Below are 24,890 nucleotides of genomic sequence, written 5' to 3'. Positions count from 1 at the left end.
TCCGTGGACCTCCCTATAGGTTTTATGCAAACTCAGTGGATAGGCAAATGACTACATCACACAATCTAAGTTAAATGTCAGTCCTACCTTTCTGTAATTCAGCACACAAAAGTGTTGGATTCCCGAAACTTAGAAATTTGCTGAATTTCTACTCTAGTAATAAACTCAAACTTAGTGAAAGTATATATTAAAATCAGAGAAGCAAAATAGATCAATAGTACAGCAGGATGTAAAAACTAAATGCATAACTCTCCTAAAACTATAAGAACAAACATGTGGCAGAATGCTAAAATATTACCCACAGTTCTTTGGGGTTAGGAGGATTGAGGCTGCTGAGGGCAGCTGTTATGGCTGTGATTTTTCTGTACAATGTAGTGTGTTTAATCAATGCCTCATATAGGACTTAGATAAAGAAATGAAAATATGGTTAGAAAATACAAAATACCATGCCTCATTCTGAGGAGAGTAAGAGAAGGTTCCCCACTCACAGATGAGAGCAGCAGTTGAGATACTGGCTAATAGAACCATCTTTAAGTTACTACTGAATTTGGTGGCCATGTCAGCTCTCAGCTTAGGAGAGAGGCTGTTCATGGCAATCTTTAGTAGTTCTCACTGTGGATGCTGACCGAGAACCTGAACAGTGACAGTGAAACAACACTTCAGTGGCTGTAATATTACTCGACTCCTGCTGAGAGCTTTCTGACACTGGCCATGCTCATTTTAAGTTAACCCATAGTTGAAGAAGGTTGGTAAGAATGTCTTGTTATTTGCTTACTAGCATGTCCATAACACACAGCATGTTTCATTATATGCCTGCATACGATGGTAAACATGGCCTCGCCATTCCACTGTATATCAATCATGAGTTGTCACACACTTTCCTCGCCAACTCATTCCATCTCAACAGTGTCCTACAGTGAACCAAATAAGGAAAGTTTATCAAGTAAGAAAATGTCTATTTACAGTAGCCTAGGGTGGTGCAACATCTTCGTCTAACTAAAATGTGCATCCTCCATCTTCACAGTGAGAATACTCACTCAAGTGCTTCGGGACCCAGTCATCCTGCTACTGCGGATGTTTGCTCCTGTGTTTGGACATGTGGCTATAAATGAGGTCCTGAGGACCCAGGGTTCTAGTCAACTGAGTTGTGAGGCCTCCTTTCCAAATGTAAGCCATATACTCCCCAGAAAATAAAGACTAGCATTCAGACATTTTGAATAAAAAAGACCTTATAAATCTTTTAAAAAGAAGGCTGAATCTTCTGCTTATTGTGCAATAACAATATACATATACATGTACATAGGTACACATTTAAAACAATTAAAGATTTCCAGAACAAAACTGCTATAAATATAGAGAAAATGTAAATGAATTTGTATCTTTAAATCTTATAGTAGTAAGTATAAAAATAAATTTAATAAAATTTGATATAGAAACTCAGTGCCAAGTTGATTCTATTTGACTAAATAATTGGTAAATTACTGATAATGTATTTCACTCTTCCTGCTGGTGGGTAGTATTTTATAAACAGAACTATACAATATAGGACATTAATACAATATACAAAAAAAATTATCTCACTGTGCTCAACAAGCTAGTAAACAGAGACAGGAAAAACCTTTACAGTTGGAGGGCAAGTTCACTTCAAGACCTAAACAATCTAATGGCTGTGCAAGAGGGACTATCTAAGAGTGGCAATTTATAAGTGGTATACACATAAATCAGTGCCAGTAATAGATAGCTAGCAAGTGCTGTTCACATTGAAGTGTGATTACTACAAACCCCTAATTATGTGCTCTGGAGAGAGCCTGCCTTTCCCACTATAATTTCTAGTTCTTAAAGTAGAACTCTATGACTTCAATTCAAATCTCCAAGGTTTCTTAGCTGTTAAATGTAGGCTTACCCATGAATAACCACTGATATCGTCTGTTGTGCCCTGCTGTACACAGGCAGAACTTGGCAAGAATAATGAGCTTCCTCTTTATTTCAACGTGTAATGATAGTTTGCAAGAAGAGAAGAGTAAATGACTGGCAACCCATTATAAAAATTTTTGAGAGGGTATCCTTGACTGAGCCAAAGAGTTTAACCGATTTTAAACAATATTCTTGCCCTAAGAAAACAGTCATTAACCTTATCCTAATTATAGGACTCTTCATACGTCAGCTAAACACCTGGAGGCTGCTTGTTTTCACAGTTGGTAACAGCAGAGATACAGCAGGGAAGTTGAGAAAGGAAGGAGTGATAGGAAAGACATAGTCGAATGATGTCTGTAAAGTTGACAAGGATATGAATTTTTGTAGTATACTTGTTAACTCAGTAGTGAAGGGCTTTTACCCTAGCAGATAAGATATGCACATAAGATAGCTGCTTTTCTAAGACATAAACTGCTCACTCGGAGGCACTAAATCAAGCCTGCAGTTTGCATGACTCGTGCTTTGTCAGCCAATGACAGGGTTTGATACAGTCATCTGTAAATCACTCAGCTACTTCAGCTTCTCTGTCAGTGGTTAGGAACCCCGTAGGCAACAAAAGGACGCTCCGATGTCTATAGACACTGCTGTAGTCAAGGCATATAAAAACGGGACAATTAAAGTGTGTGGTTCTTCCCTACACTATAGAGTGGAAGGCACTTCAGAGGTTGGTAAAAACTCAGAATGAAGGTTCTGCCTTAATGAGCGGAGTCTGCCACACGTAAATGGTTCTGCTTCGGCGATCGTGAGCTCCCAGTTTAGTCACAAGATGAACTTCACCTTCTGCCTGTAAACGTTCCACCTGCATCTCCATCTACCAGCTTGTTGCACACATTGTGATTTTTTTTTAGTAAATTATTTTATCTCATATCTTAAAGATGCGTCCATAACCTGTCATGAAATTCTATAAAGGTAGGCAAATGAAAGCAGCATTTTTAAACCCTTAAGGGCTCACATACCCCTTTTAGTGAACAGAGGACACAAACAGAGATGGACAACTAGGAAGACTGGTGGCCTGTGATTACCTTCCTCGTCACTGACAGCTGCCTGGCCCAGTACTCAGTACTCAGGGAGAGGATAACTTCCTACTTAGCTAATTTCCTCTTAACTACTTCTGCTTTGCAATATGGAGATCTTATGAACAAGCAGAACTCGAAGTCCTGTCCTCATCAAAGCTTCTTATTCCTGTAACAGGCAGGAAAGTTATCTAACAATGATTGACCTTTCTGTTTGAATTATTTCAAATGTCTGAGTTTGCAAGTCCTCACAGTCTTCTTAGAAGGGCAGTGTCTGTTATTCGTTATTGTATAAGAGGCTATCAGGAAAGCAATTAAATAAAAGTATAAATTTAAAGAAGTTTCATTCACAAAGAAAATTGCTACTCTTCTTCAAATGTAAAAAGATATGTTCTTAGGAGTGTATTGACAATATGCTACTCTGTGTTTTTGTGTGTGTGTGTGGTGAGGAGACAGACTGAAAGACAGATACAGAGAGAAGGGGAGTCATACAGACAGAAATTATAACTATGGTGCCCAATAAATTAGGAAATGTGAATATTGAAAAAATATTAAAAGACCTAATCTTAGATGAGTTTCCTTTATCAACTTTTGGAAAATCCAAATTTAAGTTATGTTCATTCATTATTATGACTTTAATTTTACCTCAGATTAAGAAAATTAGTAGTTACACTGACATCAAATAGCTATGATTCTTTTAATAATTTAGTATCAAAGTCAATGAAATCAGTTGCTGAAAGAGCAACTCAGAGGTTCCAGTCACTCACTACAACCAAAACACTGTAGCTTTCTAAAGGGTTTTGGAGATTTAACTAGGGGTGGCCCAAGGAATTCAGTTCTTCAGCACTCCAGAAGGCAGCCCAAACTGTCCTGTTGAAATAGCCATACTATTTCTCTTTGTGATATGGAGACCATTCTGATAGAACCTTTGAACATAATTGATATAAAATGGGTAAATTTAACTGAGATTCCATGTTTCTTAGTTTGAACTCAACTGCAAATGTTTGCACCTCAATAGCAAAATTCAGAATACTCTGGGTAAATCGAAACTGCAAATATATTCATTCAATTTTTAAAAGGCAGATCTATGCCAGATCAATTCACTGTGCAAATATAGAACTTAATTAAAATACTATATATAAAATATTAACAGCTGTGGCTATTAAAATGACATTATACTCCCCTGAGCGAGGCTTACATAATGCGAGCTACTCTCTTCAACTTATTAAAGGGCAAAACTTGGCTTTACTTTTCACAGCGTTTGTTCCAATTATTTATCTGATATTTTAATCATAGAAAAGTAATTTGCCATCAAAATATTAATAAGCAAAGGGATGTCCATTTTCCACTGGATTCCAACAAATATCTCATGCTTTAATTCCTCTGCTGGTTTATAAATAAAACTTAAAATAATGTTTTATTCACGCAGTACAAAGCTGAGTTTTCTGAGTAGTGGTAGTTGCTGTCTGTATGTATGTCTGTCTATATGCCTGTCTGTATGCTCCAGTGAAGGTTTCCATGCAGCAGATAATAAACACACAGTAATGATGATGAAAAAAGACATCAGGCCCATGACATTAGATGTCCTCTCCCACAAAAATTGTGGGGTTTATTTAATAATTGGTACGATTATAACGGGCTCCATTGAAAAGTTCATTAGTTCTTTTTCCCTTAGGAACATTTTATTGTGTGTACTATGACATGTACATACATATATTAATGCATATGTAAATATACATATATACATAATTCACATGTAATTCTAAAAGTAAGTATTTAAAACTTAGGTCTGTTATCAAATGAGACCTAGATGGGCTTGGTCTTGTTGTGTCACGTATAACTGACCTGACGTCTTCTGGGGTGTTTGTTTATTTGTTTGTTTTTAATCTTCTGAACTTCCAGGTACAACAAAATAATCTGATTTGTTTTATTGTTATAAAATGAGTCAAAATTATGTTATAACATATCATTCAATTTTCTTGCTTCTTCAAAGTCATTTTTAAAATAATATTCTAGGTATATTTGAAGTCCTAATACCAACTACAACCTAATATTTCAAACTCTAGATCATGCCACGTTCCCATGTTCACTTTAATTCATTTACTTGAAAGTTCCTAAGGATAAATTAAATACTATCTCTTCCAGAGAGTCTGAGACAGGGCAGAGAGCTTATTTTTGTTTTCTGCATTCTATTCTGCAAAATTTCTTAGTTTATACCAAAGAAACAGAGATGAACCTAATCCCCAACCTTTTTACGGTAATAACACTTAGGAAGCAAATTTTCCCCAAAAAGAAGGGGGATAAAAATCTGGAGTGAACATCAAACCAGATACACTCAAACTAATAGAAGAAAAACTAGGGAAGCATCTGGGCACTGGAAAAAAATTCCTGAACAAAACACCAATGGCTTATGCTCTAAAGATCAAGAATCGACAAATGGGATCTCATAAAACTGCAAAGCTTCTGTAAGGCAAAGGACACTGTGGTTAGGACAAAACGGCAACCAACAGATTGGGAAAAGATCTTTACCAATCCTACAACAGATAGAGGCCTTATATCCAAAATATACAAAGAACTCAAGAAGTTAGACCGCAGGGAGACAAATAACCCTATTAAAAATGGGGCTCAGAGCTAAACAAAGAATTCACAGCTGAGGAATGCCGAATGGCTGAGAAACACCTAAAGAAATGTTCAACATCTTTAGTCATAAGGGAAATGCAAATCAAAACAACCCTGAGATTTCACCTCACACCAGTGAGAATGGCTAAGATCAAAAACTCAGGTGACAGCAGATGCTGGCGAGGATGCAGAGAAAGAGGAACACTCCTCCATTGTTGGTGGGATTGCAGACTGGTACAACCATTCTGGAAATCAGTCTGGAGGTTCCTCAGAAAATTGGACATTGAACTGCCTGAGGATCCAGCTATACCTCTCTTGGGTATATACCCAAAAGATGCCCCAACATATAAAAAAGACACGTGCTCCACTATGTTCACAGCAGCCTTATTTATAATAGCCAGAAGCTGGAAAGAACCCAGATACCCTTCAACAGAGAAATGGATACAGAAAATGTGGTACATCTACACAATGGAATATTACTCAGCTATCAAAAACAATGACTTTATGAAATTCGTAGGCAAATGGTTGGAACTGGAAAATATCATCCTGAGTGAGGTAACCCAATCACAGAAAAACACACATGGTATGCACTCATTGATAAGTGGCTATTATCCCAAATGCTTGAATTACCCTAGATGCCTAGAACACATGAAGCTCAAGACGGATGATCACAACGTGAATGCTTCACTCCTTCTTTAAAAGGGGGAACAAGAATATCCTTGGCCGGGAATAGAGAGGAAGAGATTAAAACAGAGACTGAAGGAACACCCATTCAGAGCCTGCCCCACATGTGGCCCATACATATACAGCCACCCAATTAGACAAGATGGATGAAGCAAAGAAGTGCAGGCCGACAGGAGCTGGATGTAGATCTCTCCTGAGAGACACAGCCAGAATACAGCAAATACAGAGGCGAATGCCAGCAGTAAACCACTAACTGAGAACAGGACCCCCGTTGAAGGAATCAGAGAAAGAACTGGAAAAGCTTGAAGGGGCTCGAGACCTCACATGTACAACAATGCCAAGCAACTAGAGCTTCCAGGGACTAAGCCACTACCTAAAGACCATACATGGACTGACCCTGGACTCTGACCTCATAGGTAGCAATGAATATCCTAGTAAGATCACCAGTGGAAGCGGAAGCCCTGGGTCCTGCTAAGACTGAACCCCCAGCGAACGTGATTGTTGGGGGGAGGGCGGCAATGGGGGGAGGATGGGGAGGGGAACACCCATCAAGAAGGGGAAGGGGACGGATTAGGGGGATGTTTGCCTGGAAACCGGGAAAGGGAATAACACTCGAAACGTAAATAAGAAAAACTCAAGTTAAAAAAAAAAAAGAAAAGAAATATGGCGAATGTCAACACAGAAACAGGAGATAATTGAGGCCAGGTTTAGTGGTCCACAGGCTGCTAAAAGTGTTCTGGAACAAGTCTTTTATTCTATCACAAAAAAAAAAAAAATCTGGAGTGAAAAACAAACAAAAACAAAAAAAAGATTAAATAATATTTTAAAAATAAGTAAATAAATATAATAAATAAATACGTAGAATTTAAAAAAGAGACAAGTTGGGGTTAAAGCACTGGATTCTGAGTTTCTACTTATTCAGAAACCGTAAACCAACCCTTCCTCCATTTTCTGACTTCCAACTCTTCATCTTATTGCATACAAAGGTACCTTTCTGGTTGATTATTTTCTTTCTTTCTTCCAAGTTCATACTAGATAATGTCCAAATCTTTAAGCAACTTTTAAAGTGCAATGGAAATATGTCTTTTGAGAAAACCTCCCTCTTAAATGAATAATGACAGAAAATGAAACCAAGGGGCAAAGCCAACTTTTGGAATTTCAAACTTCTCAAAGAAAAGTTGGTTAAGAGGAAATTTAAATCCCAACACAGTGACTGAAGTGTTTTCCACACAACACTGATATATTTTCATGGACTGATTATTTTTATATTTATTTTTTTGGATTATATAATTAAATGGTCAGTTACCTTCAAATGTCCAATGACATAAAAACATAGCTGAGTCTATAAGAACTCTAATAACTGTTATCTGCAAATTCAGGATAAAATTTCTTACACAATCTGGTACTTGATGTCTTTTGAGAAAACTTCCCTCTTAAGGGCAAAAAATGAAACCAAGATGAAAGCCATTTGATCATTTGCATTTTGTAGGTTCTATTAGCACAGTAAAATGTTAAATTACCTGACCGTCCATCTCGCTGGAAATCCACGTGATACCATTCTCCATCATTGACTTTCTTCTGAAGGGCTTTGATTTTTATAGTACCTGATCCCATGTCTAAGAGGAGGTACAAGTGGCCATCCAGCATTTCAATAGCAAAAAAGTCAACCTTAATCATCTGCGGGTGCTTGGCATCCTTCTGATGTCTTGGCTTGCCATGGCTAAACAAGATGAGGCCATTTGGCTCCGTTGTACGGAAATCAAATGATATTGAGCCTGTTTTCTTTGCATTCCACTTAGGCAAAGAAATGAAAGATTCTGGGGTCTCAAAAGTGATTGGGTCTAAGGTTGCCACATTTTCACACTTAAAAGCCACCACACCATGGATCTTCATCTTAGGATCTCCTTGCTTGGCAAGTCGCGATAACTCCAGTCTTACATCATTATTTTTATATACGACCTGTGGGTAGAGAATAGCAGTGAGGATATAGACTCTATATATGTGTAACTTGTCTGTAGCTCATGAAAAAACATAAAATACTGATTTTATTGTAATTTTCAAACAGATAAATTTCAGCCAGCAACTCACTTGAATAACAACCGTTTGATTGTTTAGCCAAAATGGAAAAATGTGTAAACCCAGAAGCTGAGATAGATACATCCATTATGTATCTTAACCTTGTAAAATTATTATGAGAAGTAGATGTGCTGAAATTCCCCACAATCCCCACTAAAAGTGAGATGCCAAAATCCTGTCTTGCACTGGGCAGTGGTAATAGCTGAGTACTGTTAGGAGATATAGAACTACAACATGGGAAACAGTCTTCAAAGTTTTATTCAATATATGATCCTGCTACTTTATTTTTAATTAATGCAAATGTCAGGTAAATGTTCTGTATTGTTATCCAAGGTACTTCATCTTAAGGGACACGGTAGTTCTTGTTGCTTGGGGGGGTAGTCATAGAGCTTTTTCGACATGAAATAACACACAGGGAAAATTACATTAAATTAGCAAAAATTTTGATATGAAGATATGAATCATACCTTTTCTTACAAAATGCATATGCTGAGTAATCACATTTATACACATACAGCTTATAGAAACATAATGGTGAATTAGTTATTTATATAAAGATGAGTATAACTCTATCTAAGGGGTGGAAAATGTCCCAGAAACCAATATTGCCAGGTTCTAAATTCATTTATTCACAAATAATACTATGAACCAAACTGACACAGAATGCATGTAATGACTTAATAAGAAAATGCATTTAAGAGAGAAAATCTGTATCAAGGCAAGATAATGTCAACTGCATTATACGACTTAGATAATAGCTATTATATCAGCCTACATGAGAAGAGATAGCTATCTCTTTATCATGCCTAAAAAATGACTTCTACTGTTTTCTGTAAGTTAGAAAAAATAGAAAATGAAACCCATACACATAATTGGTTTTTATATTTGCTTTTCATCAAATAAATAAGAGACATCTTGTCAATGTTGAGCCTGCGGCTCCAGTTTTCTTTTATCTTCAGGATGGATTACTATAAGGCACAGGATATCCTTTATTCTTTGAATAAATATGTACAATGGCTTAATAAGCATCCACTAACAACAAAAGAAGAGAAAATGAATTAAATCATCACAAAGGAGAATTACACTAATTCTTAAGAATACTGTCTTAAAAGGAGGGAGCACTATTATGCCTCGGGGAAGTTGATTTAGGGTCGTCTTTCTTTGGAGATCTTTAGCAGTGGAGAAAATGTTCTTTCTGGCTGATTTTCAAGGCTCTCATCATGGCTTTTGTGCTGCCCATTCTGCTACTTTCTCATCGCTCCTTGGGATTTTATGAGACTATTTGGGGATCACTTGTGCATTCGTTGAAACAGGATTCTCTGATCTGCGTGACACAGGTGATTCCACTCATCAACAGTAAATTGTTAGCTGTAAACTCCAACTGCTTCCGCAGAGGTGGGCGTTTCTAATGTGAAGGAGTCTGGCTATGGACAGTTAGTTGTCTTATCTCATGACTAGGACATCATGAGTAGGAGAGAGTTGGAGGGCATGAGATTAATGAAACTGTTAGCAACCTTACAGTTTTGTGCATTCTAACAGTGAGGGAATTTGGGAAGATACTAAGAAGAAGTAGGAAATTTTCCCTTGGCCATACAAACTACCCCCAGCTGAGATGAAATGAATTCCCACCTTGATCTACATCTTTGTATAAGTAGGAACCTTGCTCACTCTTGCATAGCATTAATTCAGTGCCCAGCATACGTCATCATTCCATGTTTGCTAAGAACAAACCAAGTTCACTTTGCCAAACCAGGTTCTCAGGTCATGGACTTTATTAAAGTGTTATAATTATAGTTTAGGCATGCAAGTAGAATATGCAAAAATGTGAGATTGTGAACCAACATCAAAACCATTGTGACACAAATGTATTTTTCTAGAGAAATTTTTAAGCATTTGTGAATGTCCAGTTTGTTAACATGTTGGCCTATACACTGCACTGGAGAAACTCATGTTAAAGTTCATTCTGTAGGGTATGAATTACTTCTATAGTGAATAATGCCCACATGTAACCTAGAGAGATGAAAATTTATTTTCAGAGCAGATTCATATTGTTCATTTTTCTTCCCATTCTGTGTTCCCTGAAAGGCTTTCATGGGAAACAGAAAAGCAATTTGAGACATATACACTTTTCACTGTCAGGTTACCACAATTCTTTTATCTGACTCACATTCCATAATTACCCTATTTTCAAGAGTTAGACTTACTCTTATAATGACCCAATTCCAGTTCAGTTAGTCTAACCAGTGCCTTTAAGTATTCTAAGCATTCTTAGAACTCATGTGTAAACTATTTTTACTTTTCTAAAAGAATTTGGTGCTTAATCATAGGGCTACTTTATGATTGCTCATGGGATTGTGTTTTATTTAAAAAGTAGAGTTCCACTCTTAACTAATACATACATACACATATACGGAGATGATATATATTCAATTTAATCATTGGTAACACTAGTGAATATTCCTTTAGATCTAATTTTAGAATCTAAGCATTCGAAGGAATATTGATATAGTTTTAAATCATTTCAAAATGCTGAATTTAATCTCCCTACTCCATTGGCTGCTACCTACCTATGTATGAAAGGAAGACAGACAAGATATAACTATCAAGACTTTGCACTTTGCTTGTTTTAATTTTTGTTTGTTTAGTATTTAATCTGCCATGTAATTTTAATGCATTATTATTACATTTCCTTTTTATATGTTAAGAACTTTAAAATGCCTCTTTAAGCTTAATATACAAGAATGCAAAACAAGTATGTAAGTATAGACTTGCATTTGAGGTAGATAATGCTGAATATTTATTCCTGATCTTGATAATAATACTGAAAAATGTATCCACAATGAAGAGAAAATGATTATAGTTAGGGAATGTATAACAGTACATATATATTATGTATATAATATATATGTGCCCTATTTTAATTTGCATACTACAATCTTTGCTTAGTGACTTCTGTGTATCTTATGTTCCTAATTTCTAAAGAGAACAGGTCAAAAGGAAAGGCATTCCATGTGTGAATTCGTGGACTGTTCTCCTCTTAGTGTATGTAATTTGAGCCAGAAATAAAAAACACATGTTTTGTCTGTCCTTATGCTGTTGCCCTTATGATGTGGCTTGAGATGTTAGCATAATGTCCCCTATTTTGAGGCAAATTTGAACAATAAAGTATTAGAAAAGAGAAAGTTCAGACCACCTTAAAGTATACAGAGGTACCTTGAGCATTATGCTAAAGGCTTCTACAGAGGCAACTGATAGATAGACACAGCTTTTCTGAGGGAGTCAGGGTATATGTAATTAGTGGGGAATCATTTACTATTCACATGAGTAATTTTAAAATTAAGGATACGCATCAGTTAAGAGATTTCAAGGAAATTCTTAAATTAATTAACATGCAATAATGACATCTTTAAAGAATAAACTGTGACAGCATGTAGGGTGGCAAAAGCTCTGTGAAACAAGAAGCTATGCAGATAGATGTCTAGGCATTACACTGGAGGGAGCCCACCCAGAAGAAACAAAGGCATATTTTAAACCATCCTGAATTTCCTTCCCATATTTGAGAATGGTTACACATGAAGGGGTTTCCTTTTAATTTTCTCCTATCTGGGATCACTCCATGACTCCTCTCGGCATAGCAGTGAATGTGTCTGAAACACAACCAAAAGGTAGTCCACAGGCAAGGAATAAAGAGTCATTTCAAACTAGCAGGAAGTTGTACTTGGCTGAAGACATCTCAAGAAGAACTTAAAATGTATCAAAACTCTTATATTTGATATATTAAATTATTTTTAAGCAATGTCCTAATGATATGTTCAATTTATTCCTATATGCACTTTAGGTACATACTAAAGCAACATACTTAAGAAAATGTAAGTTTGTCCCAGTTTCTGCCTACGTCTGGTAGCTGAAAGCCAGTCACCAAGGAACACTGACACACCTGAGAGTAGAGGTTAAAAACAACTCTTCTGTTCTGAGCAACCTGCCTGCAGGCCTCGGGACACACAACCCAGGAGCAGTCAGGGGCAGGACCCTTCCAGTTTTTACCTGTGCCCAGAGCTGAAAGTCAGGCACTAAGGAAAGCTGACACACCTGAGAGCAGAGGTAACACCAACTCTTCTGCTCCAAGCAACCCTTATGCAGGCCTCAGGACACACAACCCCAGGAGCAGTCTGGGAAAGGGCCCATCCATTTCAGTCTACTCCCGGAGCTGAACTGGTCCCACAGTTCTCATACCCAGATCAAGCTGTAAGAAAACAGGTCTACAGGAATGCTGGCACACAGGCTTACAGGAGGGTCAAGCCACTGTCAGAGACAGCAAGACAAGCTAACACCAAAGACAGTCTGGTGATGAGAGGCAAACACAAGAACATAAGACTACTAGGCATAATCAGAGACCAGTTCTCCCACCAAAGCAAACACTAGATATCCATGCAGAACAGAAAATATTTGGATTCAAAACCACATCTCATGATGAGGCTAGAGGACTTTAAGAATGACGTAAATAACTCCCTTAAAGAAACACAGGACACCACAGGCAAAAAAGTAGAAGCCCTTAAAGAGGAAACACAAAAAATCCCTCAAAGAATTACAGGAAAACTCAACCAAACAGGTGAAGGAAATGAACCAAACTATCCAGGATATAAAAATAGAAATAGAAACAATAAAGAAATCATAAAGAGAGACAACACTGGACGTAAGAAATCAAGGAAAGCAATCAGGGCTCATACATACAGGAATTACCAACAAAATAGAAGGGAGACTCTCAGGGGCAGAAGATACCATAGGAAACATTGATACAATTGTCAAAGAAAATGTAAAATGTAAAGAGCTCATAACAAAAACATACAGGAAATCCAGGACACAATGAGAAAAACAAACCTAAGGATAATGGGTATAGAAGAGAGCAAAGATTCCCAACTTAAAGGGCAGGTAATATCTTCAACAAAATTATAGAAGAAAGCTACCCTAACCTAAAGAAAGAGATGCCCATAAACAAACAAGAAGCCTACATGGGGGCTGGAGAGATGGCTCAGAGGTTAAGAGCACTGTCTGCTCATCCAGAGGTCATAAGTTCAATTCCCAGCAACCACATGATGGCTCACAACCATCTGTAATGAAATCTGGTGCCCTCTTCTGGCCTGCACGTGTACATGCAGGTGGAACGCTGTATACATAATAAATAAATCTAAAAAAAAAAAAAAAAAAAAAAAAAAAAAAAGAACAAGAAGCCTACATAAGTGCAAATAAATTGACCCAGAAAGGAAATTCCTTCTGTCACATAATAGTCAATACACCAAACCCCCCCAAAAAAGAAAGAATATTAAAAGCAGTAACAGGAAAAGGTCAAGTAACATATAAAAGGCAGACCTATCATAATTACACCAGACTTCTCACCAGAGACTGTGAAAGCAAGAAGATCCTGGGCAGATGTCATAAAGACCGTAAGAGAACATAAATGCCAGCCCAGGTTACTATATCTAGTAAAACTCTCAATTAACATAGATGGAGAAACCAAGCTATTCCATGACAAAACCAAATTTACACAATATCTTTCCACAAATCGAGCCCTACAAAGGATAACAGATGGAAAATTCGAACACCAGGAGGGAAACTACACCCTAGAAAAAGCAAGACAGTAATATCCTTGCAACAAACCCAAAAGAAGGGAGACACACAAGCAATTCCACCTCTGACAAAAAAAAAAAAAAAACAGAAAACAACAATCCTTATTCCTAAATATCTCTTAACATCCATGGATTCCATTCCCCAATAAAAAGACGTAGACTAACAGACTGGATACATAAAGAGGACCCAGCATTTTGCTGCATGCAGGAAACACACCTCAGTGACAAAGAGACACACTACCTATGAGTAAAAAGCTGCAAAACAATTTTCCAAGCAAATGGTTCCAAGAAACAATCTGGAGTAGCCATTCTAATATAGAATAAATTCAACCTTCAACCAAAAGTTATCAAAAATGACAAGGAGGGGAACTTGATATTCATCAGAGGAAAAATCCGCCAAGATGAACTCTCAACCTGAATATCTATGCTTCAAATGCAAGGGAACCTACATTCATAAAAGATACCTTAGTAAAGCTCAATGCACACATTGTACCTCACACAATAATGGCGGGAGATTTCAACAACCTACTCTCATCAATGGACAGATCATGGAAATAGAAACTAAACAGAGACATAGAGAAATTAACAAAAGTTATGAACCCAATGAATTTAACAGATATTTACAGAACATTTCATCCTAAAGTTAAATGAGGATCAGATAAACCATCTAAACCATCCCATAACTCCTAAAGAAATTGAAGCAGTTATTAAAAGTCTCCCAACCAAAAAAAGGCCAGGACCAGTGGGTTCAGTGCAGAAATCTATCAGACCTTCATAGAAGACCTCATATCAATACTGTTCATACTATTCCACACAATAGAAACAAAAGGAGCACAACCCAATCCCTTCTACGTCACAGTTACACTTATACCTAAACCACAAAAAGACCCAACAAAAAGAGAACTTCAAACAAATTTCCCTTATGAATATTGACACAAAAATACTCAATAAAATTCTCGCAAACTGAATCCAAGAACACATCAAAACAATCATCCATCATGATCAAGTAGGCTTCATTCCACGGATGCAGGGATGGTTTAATATATGGAAATCCATAAATGTAATCCACTATGTAAAAAAAAAACTCAAAGGAAATAAACACATGATCATCTCATTAGATGCTGAGAAAGCATTTGACAAAATTCAACACCTCTTCATAATAAAAGTCCTGGAAAGATCAGGAATTCAAGGCCATACCTAAACATAGTAAAAGCAATATATAGCAAACCACTAGCCAACATTAAACTAAATGGAGAGAAACTTGAAACAATCCCACTAAAAATCAGGTACTGGACAAGGCTGCCCATTCTCTCCCTACTTATTCAATATTATACTAAAAGTCCTAGCCAGAGCAACCAGAAAACAAAAGGAGCTCAAAGGGAAACCAATTGGAAAGGAAGAAATCAAAATATCACTTTATGCAGAAGTTATGACAGTATACTTAAGTGACCCCAAAAGTTCTACCAGAGAACTACTAAGCCTGATAAACAACTTCGGCAAAGTGGCTGGATATAAAATTAACTCAAACAAATCTACTCAAAGGATATACCAGCTGAGAAAGGAATTAGGTAAATGACACCCTTCACAATAGTCACAAATAACATAAGATATATTGGTGTGACTCTAACTAAGCAAGTGGAAGACTGTATGCCAAGACCTTCAAGTCCTTGAAGAAAGAAATGGAAGATCTCAGAAGATTGAAAGATCTCCCATGCTTATGGATTGGCAGAAATAATATAATAAAAATGGCCATGTTGACAAAAGCAATCTACAGATTCAATGCAATCCCTATCAAAATCCCATCTCAATTCTTCATAGAGTTAGAAAAAGCAATTTGCAAATTCATTTGGAATAAGAAAAAAATCAAAGATAGCTAAAACTATCCTCAACAATAAAAGAAGTTCTGGGGGAATCACCATCCCTGATCTCAAGGTGTATTACAGAGTAATAGAGGTAAAAAATGTATGATATTAGTACAGAGACAGGCAGGTAGAGCCATGGAAAACAACTGAAGATCCAGAAATGAACCCACCCAGCTATGGTTGCTTAATATTTGACAAAGGAGCTAAAACCATCCAGTGGAAAAAAACATAGCACTCTCAACAAATGGTGCTGGATCAACTGAAGGTCACCGTGAAGAAGAGTGCAAATTGAACCATTCTTATCACCTTTTACAAAGCTTAAGTCCAAGTGGATCAAGGATCTCCACATCACACCAAATAAACTCTAACTAATAGAAGAAAAAGTGGGGAAAAGCCTTGAACACATGGGCACTGGGGAAAATTTCCTGAACAGAATACCAATTTCTTATGTTCTAAGATCAAGAATCAAAAAATGGAACCTCATAAAATTACCAATCTTCTGTAAGACAAAAGAGACTGCCATTAGGAAAGAACTGCAACCAACAGGTTCAGAAAAGATCTTTACCAATCCTACATCTGATAGAGGGCTAATATCCAAAATATATGAAGAACTCAAGAAGTTAAGCTCCAGAGAGTCAAATAACTCTATTAAAAAGTGGGGTACAGACCTAAACAAAGAATTGTCAGCTGAGGAATATCGCACGGCTGAGAAGCACCTAAAGAAATATTCAACATCCTTAGTCATCAGGGAAATCCAAATCAAAACTACCCTGAGATTCCACATCACACCAGTCAGAATGGCTAAGATCAAAAACTCAGGTGACAGCAAATGCTGGCAAGGATTCGGAGAAAGAGGAACACTCCTCCATTGTTGGTGGGGTTGCAGACTGGTACAACCATTCTGGAAATCAGTCTGGAGGTTCTTCAGAAAATTGGACATTGAACTGCCTGAGGATCCAGCTATACCTCTCTTGGGCTTATACCCAAAAGATGCCCCAACATATAACAAAGACACATGCTCCACTATGTTCATAGCACCTTATTTATAATAGCCAAAAGCTGGAAAGAACCCAGATGCCCTTCAACAGAGGAAGGATAGAGAAAATGTGGTACATCTACACGATGGAGTATTAAAAACAATGACTTCATGAAATTCATAGGCAAATGGATGTAAATAAGATATGTAATCCTGAGAGAGGTAGTAACCCAATCACTAAAAACCAAACATGGTATGCACACACTGATAAGTGGATATTTAGCCTAAAATCTCAAATTACCCTAAATACAATCCACAGACCACATGAAGCTCAAGAAGGACGACCAACGTGCAGATGCTTCAGTCCTCCTTAAAAGGGGGAATAAAAATATTCATAGGAGGAGATATGGAGAGAAAGTTTGAAGCAGAGACTGAAGGGATAGCCATTCAGAGCCTGCCCCACCTGGGGATTCACCCCATATACAAGCAGCCACCAAACCTAGACAATATTGCTGTTGCCAAGAAGTGCATGCTCACAGGAGCCTGAAATAGCTCTCTCCTGAGAGGCTCGTCCTGAGCATGACAAATACAGAGGTGAATGCTAGCAGCAAACCATTGAACTGAGTCCCCGTTGGAAAGTTAGAGAAAGGTTTGAAGGGGCTTGCAACCCCATACCAACCAGAGCTCCCAGGGACTAAACAACTACCCAAACACTATACATGGACAGACTCATGGCTCCAGCTGCATATGTCTCAGAGGATAGCCTTGTTGTGCAACAATGAGGGGAGAAGCCCTTGGTCCTGCCAAGGCTGGACCCCCCTGCCAGTGTTAGGAAATGTAATGGTGAGAAGTGGGTTGTGGTTGGGGAGAGGGAACACCCTCATAGAAGAAGGGGGATGGGGGACAGGTTATGGGGGGCTGATGGATGGGAAACCAGGAAAGGGAATGACATTTGAAATGTTAATAAAAAAAGAAAATGTAATTTTATTCACTCTTCTGTACATATACCCAGGCCAGTAGAAGACTGAGAGAGAACAGTTCAGTTTGTTTTAAATACATATTCATTATATATATATATATATATATATATATATATACACACACACCTCAAGTGTTTGTTCAAGCAACATACACTGAAATATAAAATTTCTATACTACTAAATATGAATTCATTTATTCTAAACAAATCAAAGTTGCTATAAGTAGTATGTGATATAAATTATAGTGTATGATATATCTCTCAAAATATATTAGTAGCCAGGCACATTTGTATGTAGCTTTATTCCAACACCTTGGAAGCAAAGATAGTTGGATCTCTAGTAGTTTGAGGGTAGACTGGCTTATCTACTGAATTCCTGTCTCCAAGGGAAATGATAAGTATATAATATAGATCAGTGAATATCATACATATAACCAAATATACACACATGATATTTGATAATTTTAAACTGAAAAAGTCCTTGTTAAAAGACCTGGCAAAGATCTTCAACACAAAGCAGAGTTTTGCATTTCTAAGGTTTGCACTACCCACACAAAGACTGTAATAAAAAGAAAAATAAATAAACAAAAGGAGAGGAGAAGAAAAACTCACTTGGCTTACAACTGAGAGTAGAAAATTAAGTTAAGCATGTTGGTTCCTGCAATTCCAGCCCTCAGGAGGCAGAGGCAGGAGATTATCCAAGCAGCCTTGGCTACAGGGTGAGTTGCAAACCAGGGAGACTTTGTTAAATAACAAAGCAAAAGGAAGCTAGAACAAAGGGAGGGATTTTAACATGTCTTCTATGTTCTGACCACATGGGGAGACAGATAAATAAACGAAGATCACTGGTGACACTTAGGTATCATGGTTGGGCACCATCCTGACTTCTACCAATCAAAATTTATTCTGAATCTCATTTCTTTAAAGAGACAAATGAACATTTCATTGGCAGTAAAAGGTCATGGGGCCAGTAGAACTGTGAGACATAGATTTGTTCTTGATAAACATGGCTGAACCACCCATGCACTTCTGTGCTGTGGAGGTGAATGAATGCGGGGGAGGAACGAAGGACTTTGAGAAAGAAAGGGCAGATGAACATGACTCTTACACAAAGTAACCCAATAGGACACTAAGAGAGCCATACAACACCAAGACACCTAATATTAGTGAGAGGAGCACAGGGGATTTCACGGATGGTAGAGCTTATTTTAAGGAAGGATGACTGGGGTTTTTTCCTAGAGGAAGATTTGGTGGTTTTACCACTAATTTAATCCTATTCCGAGGTAGACTGCAGACAAAATCTTTAGGTAAATATGTCACGTTCTCCAAACAAAAACAACAAATCTTTTCATTAGAAAAGATTAAAACTATAATAACATTTATCAATAAGAGCTCTTGACATTTAAGCTGATACCAAAAGTTTGTTAGCGTCTGGAAGGGAAAAAAATCCACAGTACTCTATGTAATGTAGAGAAACATTTTGTCTCAGACTCAGTTGAACAACCTAATGTGTCCTGTTCATAAAAATGAAATAAAATCATCAGTGCTTTGTCCTTCCTACATAAAATAAGTAAAGCCATGTGGACAGCTCTAGATGCAAGCTGATAAAGATAACTTGGAAATCAGGCTGTCCTGCCCCAGGTAATAATTTCCTATACTGCGGCCTTCAGTGCTCTCCTCAGTGAGCAGCCGAAGAATCAGGACCAATAAACTGTGGTGCCTGTTTTTCCCACGGCAATGATTTTACAATAACTTTGGGACAGGAATTTCAGAAAATTGGTCTCAAACTTCAGTAATGTCACATTTGACATGGAGCTGCAAACTCGTTCCCCAGTGAGAGCACTTATTTAGACTCTGAAGGAGACACTGAGAAACAACAAAATACAATGTTTACTGTTACTTAAGAAGTAGCAGATGAAGATATGTTTAGCATTAATCTCTCATTAATCTGCAGAAATAACATACCATAAATTAGGGTTTAAAGTTTCTGTTCCAAAACAGCAGCTACTGCTCAAAGGAGAAAGGTCTGGTGACTTTATTAAAAAAAATCATTAATCTGTCAGTCTTGATAAGGGAAACATAACCATAATCATGACTAACTTGGTAAGGAAACTAATCTTCCCAGAAATCAGTATAATTTCTTTGAGCTTCAAAGAGCAAGAATGAATGTCTTGTATAGATTAACAAAAATTACTAATAAAAATTACTTTAGCATTCTTACACCCATGAGATCAATGAAATTTCTTCTACTATACAATTTTACATTTTTTAATGAAGTGGCCATATGTGGAAATACAAAATATATAATTTAGTTTGTATTTATATATAAACTAGTCATATATGCATCTAGTATATATACATATATGCCCAAATTATAAAATAAAATACCATTTACTATAAAGTCTTTCTTTTCCCTACTATGATGATTCAGTAGGTGTTCCTTGTGAAATACCACACTTCTGAAGTTGGAATGTACCATTTTCCCAGTTCATTATTTTGCCATCCTAGTCTTATAAACTTCTTCCCAGGAATATTTCATAAGCATAGTATTTTGATGTAAATTATGTTCCGTGGTTAAAAGTACATGCATGTGTGTTTGTATGTAAAACCTTTTTGATATAGATTTGAACTATTTGAAACAAGCACTTAGAAGTTGGCTCTGCTGAAACGACCTGACTCCTGATCTAGCCCACAAGGTAACCAAAGGCAGGATAAAAGCTTTGCATCTGTGCCTTTCCTTGGCATCCTTGCTGGGTCATCTGCTTGCCTCTGCCCATGAGCGTAACTACCACTCAGAGTGTTGGTCTACCCTTCCTCATCTGCCCTCAGGGCTTAAGGTGCAGAGAACCCACTGTATTAAATGGCGGTCATTCTGTGGAATCTCCAAAGATAGTCACTGGGACCAAGGTCTTCTGGCCCTTAGAAAAGAACAATAATACGGGATGCTGAAGCTGTACCCCGAGCAGAAGTAATTCTCTCCAGACCACTAGATACAATGATGGTGAGCAGACTTCTGGGCACTCACAGAGCTAATAAAATGATCAACAAACCCACACCTAAGCAAGAACTGCTTTCATAGAGGTCCTTGTCCTTTACACAATTTTATTCTCTATTCGATCTTAAAGCTCATGTCAGAGTCCTGCTTGGAGATCTCTAGGACCCTTGCTAAAACTGTGTTATTCTGTTATCTGACCAGCCTCTTACAATATCTTATCAGAAAGGATGTTGAAACCTAACCCATTAGAGCTGCCAGATTCTGGTCATTTGTCCTAAATGTTTCTGTTATATAACTTCTGCTTAAGGTGAAAAGTCCAAATTGATTTCTTCTATTCGTGGCTACTTACTGGAACCTGCATAGTATTTTAATATATCCTTTTGCCATTAGTTCTTAAGGATCACTACATAGGATAATCTCATACAGAAGATTCCATGACTGAACATTCTCGTTTGTCTCACTGAGCTATTTATTCTTGGCTCACGTCCACATCACTTAGGTATTATAGATTTATAATATATTCTGCTATGTCTGCTAAGCCATTTCTGTTAGCTGTACTACAGTGTACTTTCATGACAGCGTACCGAGGTTTATGTTTTCTCTGTGGACAGGGTAAATGTCTGCAATGGTATTTGTAACAAATAAACATTTGTAACTATTCAAGTACCTTTGATCTGTTCACCCTACATACAGAAAATCATACATTAAAATTTATTTAAAGGGCTTTTTTACTTTCTAAGATTATAATGTAATTATCTTTCTCCATTCTCTTAAAGAAATTTATGATTTTTTTACTTATTTTTTCTTTATTTGAGACAGAGTCTCACTTTATATTCTCAGTTGGTCTTGAACTCAGAATCTCCTTGCATCTGTTTCCTGGTATTTGATGCTTGGAACACTACGTCAGGCCTTAGCGGGATTTTTGAATAACACAAGAAAGTCATATCTTGCTTAGAATTATATTCCTACTAGTATACTTATTAATAAAGTTATAATTCATTAAAATGTATATATTATATTTTAATGTATTAGGGCATCTGACCTCATCTGGAAAAACATTTCAGGACTTGGAGGCCAGATATACAACTATATAAGAAAACAAGTAAGAAACACAGACAAACAGCAAATACAATTATAATCGTGTTCATTCTAAGCTAGCAATCATGGGGCCCCAGGAGCTTTCTTCAGTAAGATCTCAGAAATTGGTGCCTGTATATTAGAGATGCTAGTCGATGGGGTGAAGTATTTACTTCCTTTGAATGGTATCTCATTAGGAGGCACGGTTGCTTGCCCAGGCTACAAAGCTAATTCATTTGACAGAAAGTTGTGGACAGAATGTGGAGACCTGGTGCGGCCTCCTATTTATGAGTGTTTGTGCTGTGGGCTGTTCTGTTTGGTTTTTCCTTTCATGCTATTTATCAAAACTAAAATATAGAAAACTCTATTAAACTTCCTGAAAACATGGAATCTGGTCATTTAAATTGATGGATTATCTAAACTTTCAGCCTAACCATTTCTTTCCAAACATTCTGCCTGTATTGCTCACTCAAACCTCCACCTGGGAACCACAAAGCATACAAGCGAAGCTGACATTTAAGACAGCCAACACTGCTACTTGTAGCACCTGCAAAGAAAATATATTGCAAGTGAGACTTGCTCCTAGTGCAGGGTGGGGGGTTATATAAATCTGTGGTTTAATATCATCTGATAAATGAAATACATGGTGTATATTTGTGTGTGTGTGTGTGTGTGTGTGTGTGTGTGTGTGTGTGTGTGTGTGTGTGTATGAATGTAGTCATTTTTACTTAACCAATTATCCTCCTTAGGTGAGTATCAGGTTCCCTTCGAAACAGTTTTCTTCCTTTTCAAGAATGAGTTTTTAGTCTTGGTTCACAGTGTATAAAGCATATAAGATATGCATAACTAGTGCTTGACTTTGGGCACCAAGATAAGTATTGTCATGATTGTCAACATTCGGGTCTTAAACGACCAAAATGCTGGAACAACGGAAGCATTTGGGGCATTAGAGCACGGGCTACCCTTCTGAATGAGCCAGTTTTGAGTGTCAGCAGCTACAGGATGTCTCATAAACATCTCTAATTCTAGACCCAGAGGTTCTGACTCCTCTTCTGGCCTCATTAAGCACATACAGGGTGAACAGACATGCATACAGACAAAACACCCACACATATGAATAAATGTTAAAATAAAAAATAATTAGTGTGCAATATCCTAAGTGTTAATATATTAAGTGTCTACAAGAAGTATTCTCTGTATTTATATAAATAAGTGACTACTTTCACTAAACAAAAGTATGTCTCTGGTAAGTAATCAATCACGTTCAGATGAGAATGTGAATGTGAATCCTCCCCAAACTTTATTATTATATTTACCTTTTTTTTAACCTTGCTTTTTATGAAGGATGCATTTTGTAAGATTCCATCAGCTAGGCAAATTTTTAAGAAACATTGAGGTTGATCATTTTAAAATTATCAAAGCATTTCAAAGCCAAAATAGACAGCCACTGAAATCCCATTCAGTTAGTTGGTCGGCCCAAGCCTGACAGAGATCCATGTTGTATCGAGCTTGTGCTGCAGTGAAATATGCAGCTCTTTTAGGTTTATTGAAAACTGTTTGTTTTTTTCATTCCAAAATCCCTAAGAAGTGTGGAGACTCCAGGTTGGAAACTTATTTTTCAATTATAACTGTTAAGTGCTAGGGCATTCCGTTTTAATGCAATCTTTAATTACTTCCTTTGGAAGTCCCCAGTGCTTTCAGGGTTAGATGGGGTGTGCCTTTTGCCAAAGGTTGCTTAGCTCACTGTTTATTTAATGAATGGGGTTTTGTGTGCAGCTGAATTTCTCATGGCACATTTTAGAAAATCCTTGGCAGCGTTTAAATTGGAGAACTGAGAAACATGTTGGCTCTGCGGAAGCACAATCAGTTCCCAGGCAGAGCAGGGCTTTGCCAAGGGAAACTCACTAAACTAAAACCCACCAGCATCAAATGTGTGCACAATGCAGGGAACACCGAGTTTGCTGTCAACGTCAAATGAACAGATATTTCAGATATTTATTATAGACCACACATGACAAAGAGGGAAAGGCTCTGAAGTTTGAAAGAGAGGCAGTATGGGAGCCCCATGCTGTGGAGAAAGATGTGTGTTTTCTGGTTGTCTATAAAACGCAAGTGCAAGCTGCCAGGAAAAATAAAAAATAAGAGTCTCATGCAGCTCCCCAAGGCTTTTGATTTTAGAGACATGTTTATAAGTCACTAAAAGATAAAATTTTTAATAAAAGGAGCAGTCATCAGATATTGTGAGATGACCTTGTAGACATTATTGAATATTTATATGAATATTTATGTGGCTACATTGTCTCCCGTGCTTTGGCCAGATACCTCTATGTAATTTTCCATAAACTACAGTTACTAAAGGTACCTTTACTGTATGCCTGGAAAGAGATACTCTGTGACATGCTATTTCAGCTCTAAAATAATTTAAATTAGAAGATAATTGTTTCATTCAGTGATACTCTAGAATTAGGAGAGAATAAATATTTTAATCAAATATTAGTTTGATGGAACTTGAGAAAATATTATTGATTTTAAAAGGATAACAGCATCCTACTCTTCTTTCCTATGGACACTATGTTCATTCTTACATGGTGGCAACCTTAGGGGTCTCTTGTCCCAGAGTAACTACCAAAGCTCTTCCCTTCAATATGTTGCCCTCAGCCAACCCTCCTCACTCTCTCTGAGGGCTGTTTCCTCACTAGGACTTTCTCCAGCTCAAAATGAACCTTGGCTCACTATCAGCTCCTGTTTTCTTGGATAGTAAGTGACCAGACTTCCCTGGTAGTCTTGCCTGTTTGGTATCATTTAATTTCTACATTTATTCAGAAATAACAGGGCTATGATTATCAGTTCAGAAATGCATATTGAAGGCTAGCCTGGTCACTAATCAGGTGGCTAAGTGGATCTGTGTTCTCTACACTTGTCAGTCGGTGTTGGCTGTGTACTGAATACATTGTCAGCAGATGATCTTTGGACTTAGTCATCTATGTTTGCTTTGTCCTTTACTGCATCAA

General features: G+C 37.3%; 1 protein-coding gene across 44 annotated transcripts in view; it reads right to left on the bottom strand.

The window, feature by feature from the left end:
• Window positions 1-24,890, bottom strand: part of Nrxn1 (neurexin 1) — a 1,146,022-nt gene that overhangs the window by 611,902 nt on the left and 509,230 nt on the right. For all 44 annotated transcript variants that reach the window (XM_063262405.1, XM_063262407.1, XM_063262423.1 and 41 more), the window contains one exon: window positions 7,811-8,249. In XM_063262405.1, coding sequence (XP_063118475.1) covers window positions 7,811-8,249 — 439 coding nt within the window. The remainder of the gene's footprint in view (window positions 1-7,810; window positions 8,250-24,890) is intronic.

This window comes from Rattus norvegicus, chromosome 6 (assembly GCF_036323735.1).
Source record: "Rattus norvegicus strain BN/NHsdMcwi chromosome 6, GRCr8, whole genome shotgun sequence".
NCBI classification, from domain to species: domain Eukaryota; kingdom Metazoa; phylum Chordata; class Mammalia; order Rodentia; family Muridae; genus Rattus; species Rattus norvegicus.
Note: the sequence above shows the minus strand (reverse complement) of the source record. Positions and strands in the feature narration are given on the sequence as shown.